The sequence below is a fragment of the Nesoenas mayeri genome (genome assembly GCF_963082525.1).
Source record: "Nesoenas mayeri genome assembly, chromosome: 1".
NCBI classification, from domain to species: Eukaryota; Metazoa; Chordata; class Aves; order Columbiformes; family Columbidae; genus Nesoenas; species Nesoenas mayeri.
This window is the reverse complement of record NC_137541.1, coordinates 48289594-48302836: the sequence shown is the minus strand read 5'-3', so window position 1 is coordinate 48302836 and position 13243 is coordinate 48289594. Positions and strand designations below refer to the sequence as shown.

The 13243-nt window shown below is 36.8% G+C and overlaps 1 protein-coding gene across 1 annotated transcript in view; it reads right to left on the bottom strand.

Annotated features, from left to right (window-relative positions):
• Nucleotides 1–1488: 1488 nt before the first annotated feature.
• The window catches only part of KITLG (KIT ligand), a gene marked incomplete at its 5' end in the record, with an annotated part of 48790 nt that continues 37035 nt past the window's right edge, over nucleotides 1489–13243 (bottom strand). Inside the window, 5 exons of the mRNA XM_080363898.1 lie at nucleotides 1489–1907; nucleotides 3381–3457; nucleotides 3927–4036; nucleotides 10727–10822; nucleotides 11714–11876. Of these exons, the coding sequence (XP_080220024.1) occupies nucleotides 1868–1907; nucleotides 3381–3457; nucleotides 3927–4036; nucleotides 10727–10822; nucleotides 11714–11876 (486 nt within the window). The 3' untranslated portion in view covers nucleotides 1489–1867. The remainder of the gene's footprint in view (nucleotides 1908–3380; nucleotides 3458–3926; nucleotides 4037–10726; nucleotides 10823–11713; nucleotides 11877–13243) is intronic.

Genomic DNA, 13243 nt, shown 5'->3' with positions numbered 1-13243 from the left:
TTTGCTTTGAAGTTTTATATACAATAATGAAAAGTATGTTATCTGTATCCATTTCTGTGTTTTCTGTCAGTTCAGAGAACTCCATGTGAAGACATCAAGGTAAGGCAGAGGACACAGAACTTAAATAAAGGATGCAAAGGTATTTATGACTTCCAATGATTACACATATTTGGAGGCATTTGAAAGATGCGTTTTGTTCAGGACAAGTGCTTTGTTTGCCAGAGTCAGCTGTGAGTATTAACGCAATTAAAAAGTCCCCAAATGCCATACAAGGTAGATATTCACATAAGATACAGTCCTGCTAAGTGCATACTCTTCTTGTCGTTGTTCAGTTCAGTGTTGGTTTCACAGTAACAAACACAAATTCTCCTCATTTCTATATCATGTCTATGGAGTCATGGGCAGCAACAACAGATGCAGACTCAGTCTGTCACTCCAGAAGGAATACGAATGTGCTTTAAGCTGCTTCATTTATGAAGCGAACACGGAACTGTTACCTGCCTGAAGAGAAAAATAGAAATAATAATTTTGCTGGTTAGTTTTGCTCTCTGTATTACTAAATAGTTAAGCTTTTCACAGAGATGCAACATAGACATTTTTGCTTATAATTTTGAAAACAGATAAACTCAATGACACTTGAATAAACATTACCTTATTCTGAAAGAAAAATGATTGACACAGTTGCCTGCAAAAGCTCCTTGATGCCATCTATGGTGTTGAAACAACTCTCATGATTTTACGGAACTGTTATGTTTGTGCATATTTGTAACTGCAAACTCAGGCAGAAAACTTCCCTTTGAAATCATATGGATGAGCCAATACCAAACTGAGTTTACATCTTTGGGAAAATCAAATGGCTTATCCAATGCAGTGATGATTTCCCTTCTCGGTGAGTAAAGTTTTAGAACAAAGCAGTTAAGGAGACTGGAAATCTCTCCAGTTGTAGCTAACTTGATCACAACAAACACTCTGGAATACACACCTGAGCAACCGATATAGGATGAACTGCAAAACCTGTATTGCCTGTTCTTTTCACTCCTGATATAAGCGAATAATTCATCACTGCCTGAATTTTCTGGACCCATGTGAGAAATGCTGCAGGTTAAGTGCAGCACAAGTGCACTAAGAAGCCTCTTGCCAAACACCTGCACTGTCCTGTGGAGGACAGCTGGGATCAAGAAAACTCACTCGCATTTGCTGCTCACTCTTACCTGCTAAAGCAGGAATCGTGGATCTGATAAGGCTACAGAGACTGCAAACTATGCTGAGTAAACAACAATTAATAGAAGCTCAGCTCTACTTGGCCTGTTCTCCTACATTCACCTGCTAGTTTAAGGATTGCGTTTTTTAGGTCATGCTGCTTTGAAACAGCTGTAGGACAACAGCTGAAGACTTCTCCATGTCAGCTCTCAGGTCAAAAAGCTGAAGCAGTAGTTGTCCTTGATTTTGGAATTCCACCATATTTAATTTTGTAACATTTGGGTTAAAAGTAAAATCTCTAAATTAATGATACAGGATTAATTACATTAGCAGCTAAAGACAGATCTTAGGTGCAAATGAAGCCTACAGAGAACAAGTGTTTGTGGTTTTTTTTTGTTGTTGTTGTGGGGTTTTTTTTGGTTGTGTTTTTTTGTTTGTTTGTTTTGTTTGGGTTTTGTAGTGTTTATTTTTGTGGGGTTTTTTTTGTTGTTGTTGTTTGTTTGTTTTTTTTTGATTTGGCTTTGTTTTGTTTTCTTTCCCCAAAATGGACTCCAAATCACTTTATCTTTCAGCAGACTAAAGTTATTAAGTCTATAGTAAGACTCTCAAGTGTAACAACTTACCAGTACACGAAACAGTAACAGTGTTGAGGGAGAAAAAGCAACAGCTACACTTGTAGGTGTTCTTTTTCTTTTTGCTGCAACACGCTGAAAAAAAAAAAACAACAAACAAACAAACATACTTGTTACTGCAATGCTAGTGTTTCAAGGAAATAGAATGGAAGGTTTTATAAATTTTTTACAATAAAAACATTTACACATAATAAAAAGGAAGCCCAAGTCTTAGAGCTTATGTTTCCTAATAGGTCTTCTTTGTTATAGATGAATATTCCAAATGTCTCAAGGAGAAGGGAGAAAAAAACACACCCCACATATTTAAGAAGACATCTGATGGAGAATGTAGCCTGCTTAAATTTCTTATTAAGGCCATCTCCTGCATTTAACTAATTGTTCTATTTCCTCTTTCCTCTTTTCCTCCCATAAAACAATGTTTTATATTTACAATGAAGATGTATGTTCCATTTCAGAAGTTTTAATATCTGGGAGGACGAAGTGCAGGATGAGTTCATTCTAGCAACTAACATACTTGATGAATACACAGTCTTCTATTCTATGTACAGTACATGAACGAAATTTGTTTTAAGAATGTATTATTCTAGAAAGTTTGAACACTGAAAATTTCGGCACCTGTGACCAAAACTGCTAGATCACAACCTTGCCTATTCCTGCCTTCAGCAGTGACAGCACCTGGCATACACACAGTATGAGATGTGTCCTTCTACCAGCTCCATCAGATCTTTCCCTTAATCCCTCATAGTTAAAATTTGAATAAACAGCCTGAAATATGCAGTTAAATAATACTCTCAAAATCCTTTAGTGTGAACTTAGATTATCCCTAAGTCATTTTCTGAATTTCACAGACTTCTTTGACCAAGTCTTGTTCAAGTAACTTTGAATGACGGTTGTTATTTTTAAGGTATACTTGATTGACTGAATTAGCCAGATATTTTTTCTGCTTAAAAATCAGGTAAAGCAGTGTTTAAGTATGAACAAACATGTGAATCACTTGAGGGTGACATTATGAAGTTGTTAGGATTTGAATGAGTTCTCATTAACTTTCTATGGACATTAAAAAAATGCAGAAAACACAGATGTTTATATACACATACCCTGGAGAATGTAAAAAGGTGAAAGAACACAAAAAAATGTTAATTTAAAAAATATTTGAAAGGATTTAGAAGCATTACCAAGAAGACACTGTTTCTCATTTATTTATATAATAAATAGCTTTACACCACAAAGCAAACAACAAAATTCACTTTTTTTGTTACTTCCCCTATAGGTCTCAGCAATCCTTTCTTGCAAGGACAGATAAACTAATGTCCTGTTAATAAAATTTTGTATATAGAAATCTCCTCCATATCAATTTTAGTATTTAAACTAGGAGCTCCTTTAAAGGACCCACCTTAAGTACACATTTTGCCTCTAAAGAAAGACCTTGTGTTTGGCTTTTTTTTTTTTTTTTTTTGTTTGTCCTAGAGCTAAAGAGAAGCCTTCAGGAAGTAGTTCTCAAAGATAAACTTACATTTGTATATATGTGTTTAAAGTAAAACAATGTACCTTATCTCATTTTCCTCTTGACAGTCATGACATTGTGTAGTTTCATCACTTTCTGGTCTGGATTTGGGATGTATTTTCTAGGAAGAAAATGCATTATATATTCTACAGCTTTCTTTAACCAGTTGTAAGTTTCAGTTTGCTTCAAATTTTCAAAGTCATCTTGCAAAATGTAGGCCAAATCTAGTCCTCTAACATACATCTGCTGTTGGTAGAACTTTACTAAAAAAAGTCTTTGTATTGTAGTCAGGGGAACAAGGGGCAAGAGCAGAAGAATCCTCTTCTCAAGATATAATAGAAGAACTGGGAAATCATGGGAATCCCATGTTTTTAATTGTCAATTAGCTACCACGCTGATAAGATTTGTGCTTTGGTGGTGGAATTCAAGAATTAGACAACATAAATTTACATTTTCATGTCACACAGCTCAGTGAAGATAAAAAGAAACATCTCTCGCTTTCAAATGCAGAATGATACTGTTCTTCCCGCCTCCCCATAGCTAAGAAATGTAGTATCACTATGTAAACAATTACATGTAATACTTCTTACCTTCCAGTATATGGCTCCCAAAATAAAGCCAATAAAAAGAGACAGCAATGATGTCAGTGCTATGCTGATCCCTTGCAGGCTGGAGCCGCTAATGAAGCCAACTGCCTCTTCTGCAATTACAGATGTTCTTGTTAGGGAAGACAGATTTATAGCAGAAAACTGTCTTCAGGGCAACAGTATTAGCAAGACCACTTTTATGCATGACCTACATAACAGCTTCTTAAATAGCAGAACAGATACTTCAAAGTGTTGAGTACATGAGGTTCAAATTCATACAAAATCTCACAGCAAATTTTTGACCACAAAGATACTCCTCCCATTTCTGAAATGGTTGTGTTGAATAGTTCCAACACTAGTACACTTTATCATTTGTAGAGCATTTTCTCTTTCCCATACTTTAAAGTTTTGGGTTTATCAATTTTTTAAGGTCTTATTTTGTAAGACAAACTACTTATTTGAAACAGGATATACCTGTCACTTTGTGCATTTGTTTAAGTTCCATAAGACACATCCCACTGACTGCAGTTAGACACTTTGCCTTGCCACCAATGAACAATCAACATGAGACCTCTTGAGGAAGGTTAATTTAACAAAATAAGCCTGACTTCACTCCTAATGTCTGCCTGGAAAGATCCCATTGCCTTCAGTAAGATCCAACCCTTGTACCTTGAAGTGTAGCTGTGTATTATTTTGTTGTAACCATTTCTTGACAGTTTTGTATATTTTATATGGGGGAACCCAAATCCTAATCTTTTATGTACACCAGCAATTCCATCCCTCTCACAGAGAGCTGTATGCATGCTGAGACTGAATGTGGCCCTTCAGTTACTTAATTAAGAGCAGGATGTGAAAAGTGCTACAGAGTCTCCCCAGGATCCGCCTTCTGAAATGCAAAGCCAGCCACAGGAGACTGCCAATTCAGACACCATCCACCCAGTCTTAGTTCATTTCAAGATTTGGTGTCTCCGGCTCAAATGGTGAGTGTCTTGTCAGATTACAGGAAAAGAACCAAACTGTAAGAACCGGAAGAGTATCAGTGATTAGATACAGAAATTAAAATGGACTGACAGCACTGGGAGTTTGTGTGACTCATGCAAACAGCAAATGTCTAAGCACGTATGGCATGATATACTGAGTCAAGCAATGTGCATTTAGTATATTATTGAACAGTCTCTAAGAAAGCACTTTAGTTTATAAAGGAGCATTCTCTTAATTAACTAGCAACTCATTTTCAACTCTCTGAGATTTTCTGGTTGTCATTTTGTAAGCTTTCACACAAATGTTCTTTTTATCTCTGAAATTCAGCTGTGTTTTCTGAAGGCATGGTAGACAGAACTAAAAAGTAAGAAAATAAAAAGTCTGTATCTTACATACTCATATACTACATGTATCTCTGTCTCTCATACACTGTTTACAAACTCTAGGTTCTGAATCTAGGGGCTTGAATTTTACTTACATCCAGCAGACCTGGCACACTAAAAGAAAACACTGGTCAAGCAGAACCAATGCTAGCTTACCATGAAAAAAATCTGTCTACAGAGGAGAAGGAAAAAATAGCAGACAAAGTTCTACAGAGGTGAAGATCAGCTGAAAAAGAGAGGCTACTGATTAGTCTGCCTCTGTCTGCTCGGACATTAAAACCAAGAACAGAAATTAACTGGAGTGGTGTATCTTTTCTCAAACTGTCTGTCCCAGATTAGGCATAGAGGAGGTTTGCTTGCAGAACTGACCTTCAAAAAATCTGGATAGACTCAAGTAGGGTAGAGCCAGCCTGAACATCTCAAAAAAAAAAAAAATCATCCTGTCATTAATTTATCTGAATTGTAGTTTCAGCATATTTGCAGAAGAAATTTCTATATTGCTCTTGTGCTCTAGTCAAGAAAAATGCAACACTGATTTGCCTAATACCATTAGCAATTCTTTTCAGTGAGACATCATTGAGTTATACAACTGAATTATGTGAATTCTATGGGGATGGTAATATTTTCTGGATTCTGCCCTGCAAACTTCAGAAAAAATAGAAAAGTGAAACAAAAATCAAAAGAAAAACTCTTCAAGTCATATAGAGCATAATTTATTTAATATGGTAGAGTGTATGACCTCAAAAATCCTCTGCCTACTCTGAAATGCTGAGCATGTCATGGCAAGCATGCTGATTTTTACATGAATTTCTAGAGAAATATTCTGTATATGGGGCAGACAGTGATAGTTTAGCACCTTCATTTTTACCATTATTTTTCACAAACTTTAGAGTGTCAGGTAACAGAAAAGCTCCCTTTGCAATGAGATATGTAAAAGTGGAAAAATATGATTTCTGAGAAAATATCCCCAATGCAGATGCTTTCTTCACGATCAATAGAATACCGAAAGGAATTCATAATTATCTGTCCCTGTGGGACCTGCTACCTAGGACAGAGCCTAAACACAGTTAAACTGTGACATCCTCCCCAGCCTACCTTTTAAAAATGGCAACAGATATTTTTCACAACTTGATATTGAACCAATTAACTTGAAGGTTAAGTAACCCATAACTACCTTAAAAAGCAAACAAATACAGATTATCTAATTCCACTTTCAAGTTCAGAAAAAAAAAAAAAGTATCTTGAAAGAACTGGAGAGAATGAAATGAGTCATGGCTATTTTCTTCATGTGCCTTTTATTTATAGTAACACCTAAAACAGAACAGGTTGGGGAATTTTCAGTCTGAAGAAACTCCCAAGGACCTGTGTCCTAATGAAGAAGAGGGAGATAGGGAAAGCAAGCTGGTTGCCAATAGGTTTTTATTGCTGCCATAGATATCTTCTCCTCTGTTAGAAACTTTAGAGCTCCACACAGAAAGACTCCCACTCCCAGCAGTTGTAAAGGCCGAGCAGGAGAAGGAGTAGGAGGAACCAGGTGTATCAGTAACTTTGTGAACTCCCTGGGCAATGCCAGAGGAACTGCCGGTTGTGCAGTTAGTGTGTTATTCACTTAAAATAGACTCTATTCAGCAAGGTGAGAAAGGGGTGTGGAAGCAGGCCAGCACCTCTCAGAGCTCTCGCCCTGCACCTTCTGGAAGAAACCCTTAGGAAGTGAGCTTATCTGATGTACATTTATGTACTGTCTTCATGAACGTTGGGATATTAAACTGTGAACAAAATATATTTACATTAAAAGTCACTCATTACACAATGAAGTTATTGAGCTGCTCTCCACCTTGAGCCATGTGTGTAGTTTTAGCAACCAGTTATGATTCAAAGCGCTGGCTCCATTTTTTTGCCATCTATATCTCAAAGGAATTTTCAGTTTACCTCTGTTCAGCTCCAACACAATTACCACAAGATCTTATCTATAAAAATGCAGAGCAGCTCTCACCTGTTCATTAGGGTTTTCCATTAACTATAAAGTTGGAACAAAGGCACAGAAGTTAACACCAATTGCATTAAGCCATGGGTTAACATTTTCAAATTGTTGTGCAATTACTGAATAAAATTGTGATATTCTTTTTTTAATCATAAAAGTAGACCTTCTGCCTGAAAACAGTTACAGAGATCTCTGTGTTTATATGTTCTTTGAGCTGTTAAGTACTGGAAAATCAAACTAAATTATTGTGAGGAGATTATAGGCAAAAATGGAAGAAAGCAACACTGATTTTTTCAATAAAATATAAATAATACCATCGTAGTAAATTGAGTGAGTTGTGGGAAAAAAAAAAAAAAGACGACTAGTTTTTATTGTTTGGTTTGGGCACTGAAAAGAACAACACTCAAGACTACTTATCCTGACACCTGTTCTTTTCATAGAAACCATCTAATCTGGATTCCCCAGACTATGCATGGTTTAATGATTCAAAGAAATGTCAATGAGACCGCGTCTTAAACAGTTAATTGGAATTTAAGTTGGACTACAGTCATGTAACACAAAGAGAAGAAAACAAATCAACCTAAATAAATTGAGGGGGTAGTGGTGTTTGAGAATTCTATGGGAGAAAAGATGGAGTGGGAACATGCCACAGATCTACATTCAGTATTGCAGGGATGAAAACAGTACTATTGCCATTTAGAAAAAATTAGATGGGGATAATTTTTTCATTTTACTCTTTGTTGGGGTGAGACTTGTGGTGTAGACTTAGTCAAGGTTCTACTCTAGTATAGTAGTTTAATTTTATTGTTGTGTCATAACAATGAAGTCATGAAATGGGACTCTTTCAACAGAAAGCAATAACACACAGAAAACATAATTCAGCTAATTTATATACAATTTCTATGATCATTATTTCACAAATGATTTTATTAGGTGATGCACTTAAGGTTTGTCTAAATTGAATTTAGAGTTAAGAGCAGTTCAAACAATCTGCCTACACAGACTTTATTAAAGGATTCAAAATTTATTATTAATCTGAGGTGTTCTTTTGCAGACAGTGAATGCTCTTAAATGGTCTAGAAACCATTTACTTTAAACAGGTCAATTTAAAACTGTTTAAAATTAAAGAGGGTCATTTAAATAAAATATTGCAGTAGTCATGTCTGGAGATGCTTTTTTCAGCATCTTTTTCCCCTCTTCTCCAAATGTTTTCCTTTTTGAAATTTGAATCTAATGGTGCTGTTCTGAGGACAATACTGAAGCCACTAGACAGAGTCTTCTGTGATTGGGAGTCTTCACAGAAGAAGTAATAAGGGTTATTCATTGTTATTCCTTTCAAGAAGCTAGATATTAACTAAAAAAAAAAAAAAAAGAAAATACATTCAGCAATAAACAGCCAAGACAAAACTAAAATTTGAACTGAAGACCATTTCCAGCAAATAAGACAGGGACAGCAACAAAGATACCACAGGTCCCTCCCAGCAAAAAAAAGTCCAAACAAATAACTCAACTGTAACCAGTCAGAATCCAAAGTCCAAGTTAATGTAATTTAATCTGATTAGGAGTTCAAACTGTCCCAAGCCCCAGACATGCACTCCTCATGTCATTTCTACATAAGACTGTTAGCTGATATCCAATTTTCCAATAAATTGCTTAAGAGAATGATAATCAGTTAAAACACACCTGTACAGCATATGGCCAGCCAAGCAATTTATTTGACTTACTGCATTATTTTAATTAGGGTTTTTTCCTACTGGATTATCAGTTCCAGTTATAAAATAAGATTAATAAACCTGCTTCTGTACTCCCCTCCACAGTACAAACATGAATGCTACACTCCGCTGAGCTGCCCAGCATCCCTCCTGTTACTGCTCTGGGTCAAACCCCTTTTATCTGAACTGTTCCTGCAATCTATTTGCCTGTCTTTTGGCTCCTTAATGCATTCCCATTGCTTCAGGCTGCAGCTGAATATTCTTCCTCTAGCAGCAACAGCAAAAATTATCACATGTTCAGACCTGAAAGAGAGAGGTATGTGCTTTTTAGCCCCCTCCTGGTTCCTCATAATTGGCCCTGGGCTCCTCAGGTTATTTGCAGCCAGGCTCTGTGACCTCTTGGTGAGGAATTTATGACAGTGACTCTTTTGTTTTCTAGAGAGGTAGGTTGGAGCTAAGAGTTGAAGGTGGTTTTTGTTCCAGCCTTCTACTCAGAGGGTTCTGGGGAATGATGACTTAAGACCTTCTCCTAATTAGAAAGCAATCAGTAAGAGCTTCAAAACTGACAGCAACTGTGAGCCAACTAAGATGCAGCACGCATAGTGAATAAAACCCCACAGAATAACTAGATTACATATTCCCAAGAGAAGTAGCATAAGAAGAAACCCAGTCTTAGTACTATCTGTCCCAACATCAGGAGCTGCCATTGTTCCCACCAGACTACATAAAGGCTGCCTCCTTGCCCATGTTTTCTTGAGTACAAGGAGTACCAGCCACATGCTTCATCATCACACATTTAGATAACATTGATACTTGTGAAGCGAAAGGGGAAAATTGTAAGAGAGATACACTTTGTCATCCTGATGCATCCGGGAAACAGGAACAAAGGAAAAAACAACGTGGTTAAGCTTTAACCAAGAACCTCTAAGCAAAATCCCCTTCTTTTTATTCACATGAAAATCTCCAGAGAATATTCACCTTGTTAGACATGATGTCACTATAAGCTCCTGAAACTTCATTCTTTCTTCTCACCTCTGATTCCTATATACCTTCTGACCTCATAATGGGTAATGCTGAAACTCTTACAGCAACAACTCCAGGCTCTCTTATCTGTCAGTGACCAGTCATGTAATACACTGAGCACGACAGATGGAGGAACATGGAGATGGCCAGAGAGAAGCTTACAGCCTGCCAAAAGTGTGGTGACTTTACCCTTGACCTCACCCCAAAGCACACTGACTGTGGAGTTGGCCCTACTGTGACTACAGCAAGCAATCACGGGGAGTGTCTTCAGGTTTGGTGTCAAACTTGGCATTGGCAGTACTCTCAAAATGTACAGGCAACCTCTTTCTTCATGTCAATACTCTGGGCCTGATTCAGGACAGTTATTCTGTTCATTTGGAGCAACTTCCTTTTCTCAGAATGACAATGAGGTGTCTGCAACAGCGAAGTTTGCTGAGGCCATATGACTAGTGAGACCTCATGACAGCCAAAACAAAGAGACCTGCCCTCTCTGAGATATAGAGAGCTGTCACATCATTGTAACTCGATAGCATCTCTAAATTTTGATTAGATAAGTTCATTGCATTTCAGTATGACAGCTGAGAAACACATGGTACACCATCAGGCATGAGTAACTTCCCATTAATTTGCACAATTAATGACACTCTTTTCCTCTGAGCTCTCACAACAACCAGCTACCAGAGCATAATGGAGACATATATTAATTCAATCACTTGTACTTACTGTTACTGCTAGTGTTACTGCCAATGCTGTCATTCCTAAGGGAGCTGGCAGCAACAGGAGGAAACAAAAATGTTTTTGTGACAGCGACTCTGGAATCTAAATGGAAAATGAGTGTGTCAGCATTATGTAACTTAAAATACAGTTCTCTCTATATAAGATGACGGACTATAGGGTTACTCTAATGTGGCTATAGGGCTGTTTTAAAAATCTGGCTACAGGGCTGTTTATAGAGTGGATTAAACCAAAAAAGACAGTCTTACTATGAGGCAGATGTGTCTACACACTGAGCTGCTGTTGAATAGCTATTTTGGAAAAACAATTGCTTTAAACAAGTTCTTAGGCTATGGCACTGATCTAATTCTAGTTACTACTGGTGTAACTGCGCAACTGGATATGTTGCCCTAATTAAAAATCTAATAGCTGTCACTAGAGAGACTAAAAGAGAATACAAAACCACCAATTACTGGAGGGATGAGAATGAACTGCAGGAGCCTGACTTGAGCTTGTTAAATTTTTTAAATGAAGTAAACATGATTCTCTTCAGGAGGGGTGGAATGAATACAGAGCTGACTTGAGTCTGCTGCAGTTTACAACTTTTCCTAGCTTCCTGTCCTTTCAGTAGTGCAATCTAAGGCTCCTTTACTGCCTTATAAAAATTAAATAGAGCATTAATAGAAGATAAGAAGAACAATGTAAAAAGATGATCCAGAATATATTTGGGATGAAAAGAAACAGGGCAGAGTATAGTGGGGTTATTTGGATTATATTAATAAATGATGTCACTAGGAACGATGGCACTAGTTTTACTGCCAGATAGAACTTGACTTAGAACAGAAATACAAGCTTTGGCATTAGTAGTAATTTTAACTGGCAGTAAAAACAAGACATGGAAGTAGAGCATCAGATCCTTAGCATCTTTGAAATCAAAGACATATCACCCATTTATATCTACTTAGATTCTATTCCCCAAAATCGGAGCCATCTTACCATTCTCTGGTGTTTCTACTGTTGAAGGCAGAATACAGTCATTCTTATCCAGCGTATCTGCAAACTCCTTGTAGACCTCAATGGTACTATTAAAGTGCCTAAAAAAATCCTCAGGAATGAAATGACCTTCTTCATAAAGGTGACCATTTTCTTTTACAAAATCCTAGGGTAGAATATAGAATTCAGCTTGAAAGAGGGCTAAGAGAGCTGCTCATTTCAGCACTTCAACAGATGACAAAAATACCCAAAGGTCACACAAAATAGTTTAAATTTTTAGGCTGCAGAAGACCAAACTTTCTGTATGCAATCTTCATAAAACATACAAGCCCTCTAATCTAAGGACTTCAAATTAGATTTGCAAATAGAAATAATTTATTAATCTAGTGTTTTAAAATTCTGAAGGAATGAAAGGCAGTCTCCCATCCTGCAATGAAAATGAGGAAACTCTTTTTTTTTTTATTTCCCTCCTTAAAAAAAATACCTTGATTTCACATTACTTTGCAATGTTCCACACGATCCTTTTAATCTGAACACAGGAACACAACACAATCAAAGCTATTGTCATAAGAGTACAGGGAACAGAATACAATAGCTGGGATATACTACTACACAGAAGCAGGCTGAGATTCCTGATAATGTACCTAAAAATATGAGCAGGACTATAAACAAGGAAGCCAAATCACTCTGAGGTCTAACAGACAAGCGTGTTATGCCAGACTAAACAACAAGATTGAGGTCCATGTTAAGATAATTGATGGTTATCTTCTTTTTTTCTTTTTACCTGACTCTGGCTTTCATAACAACTGTTTCTTATGCTAGCAGGTGGAATTTGGCCTGGGGTTACTCTGTACTCCCACAAAGGACAGTGGTAAGAACACAGGTTAAATATGTACTAAGGAAAACTTCCTAGTTTTGGCTCCAAAATTATTTTATGTTTAATGCTCAAAGTACTAGACCTAAGATCATTCTTCTCTGAGGAAATCAATAGCTAGTTGTTTCTCTGAATAACAGGACTTTTCATTCTACAGAATAAAATTCTTATTCCCAACCACATCCTAGCTGAGTGCTTTGAATCATCAGGACCAGAAAAACAAAGAAAAAATACACTGAAGAAAGTGAAATTGAAGGGTAGGGAACGTCTAAATACTCTAAGCAATATCATGCCAATATATGACAAGATTACAAGGTTATACCACTCTAAATAAGATTGAAGGGTTTAGTCCATTTGATTAATTTTGGATGTTAAAAAAGTGCAATTACAACATCTAAGGACTTACTTAACAAAAATGAATGTATATGGAAGATGAAATCCTTGCCTTAGAGAACATGGTGTTTTTTACTCATTTTGTTCAGTGGGACAAAACCTTCAACTACATGGCCTTTTTTTAAAAATTATTGATAGGTGATTAGAGCTGGGCAAGGGATTACAAAGTGTTTTGTTTTGTTTTTACCCATCATTTTCACACAGGAGAATCAGAAATCTCTTGAGTGAGACTCCTGGAATCCTTCCAGCTGCTCTTGGCATCCAGA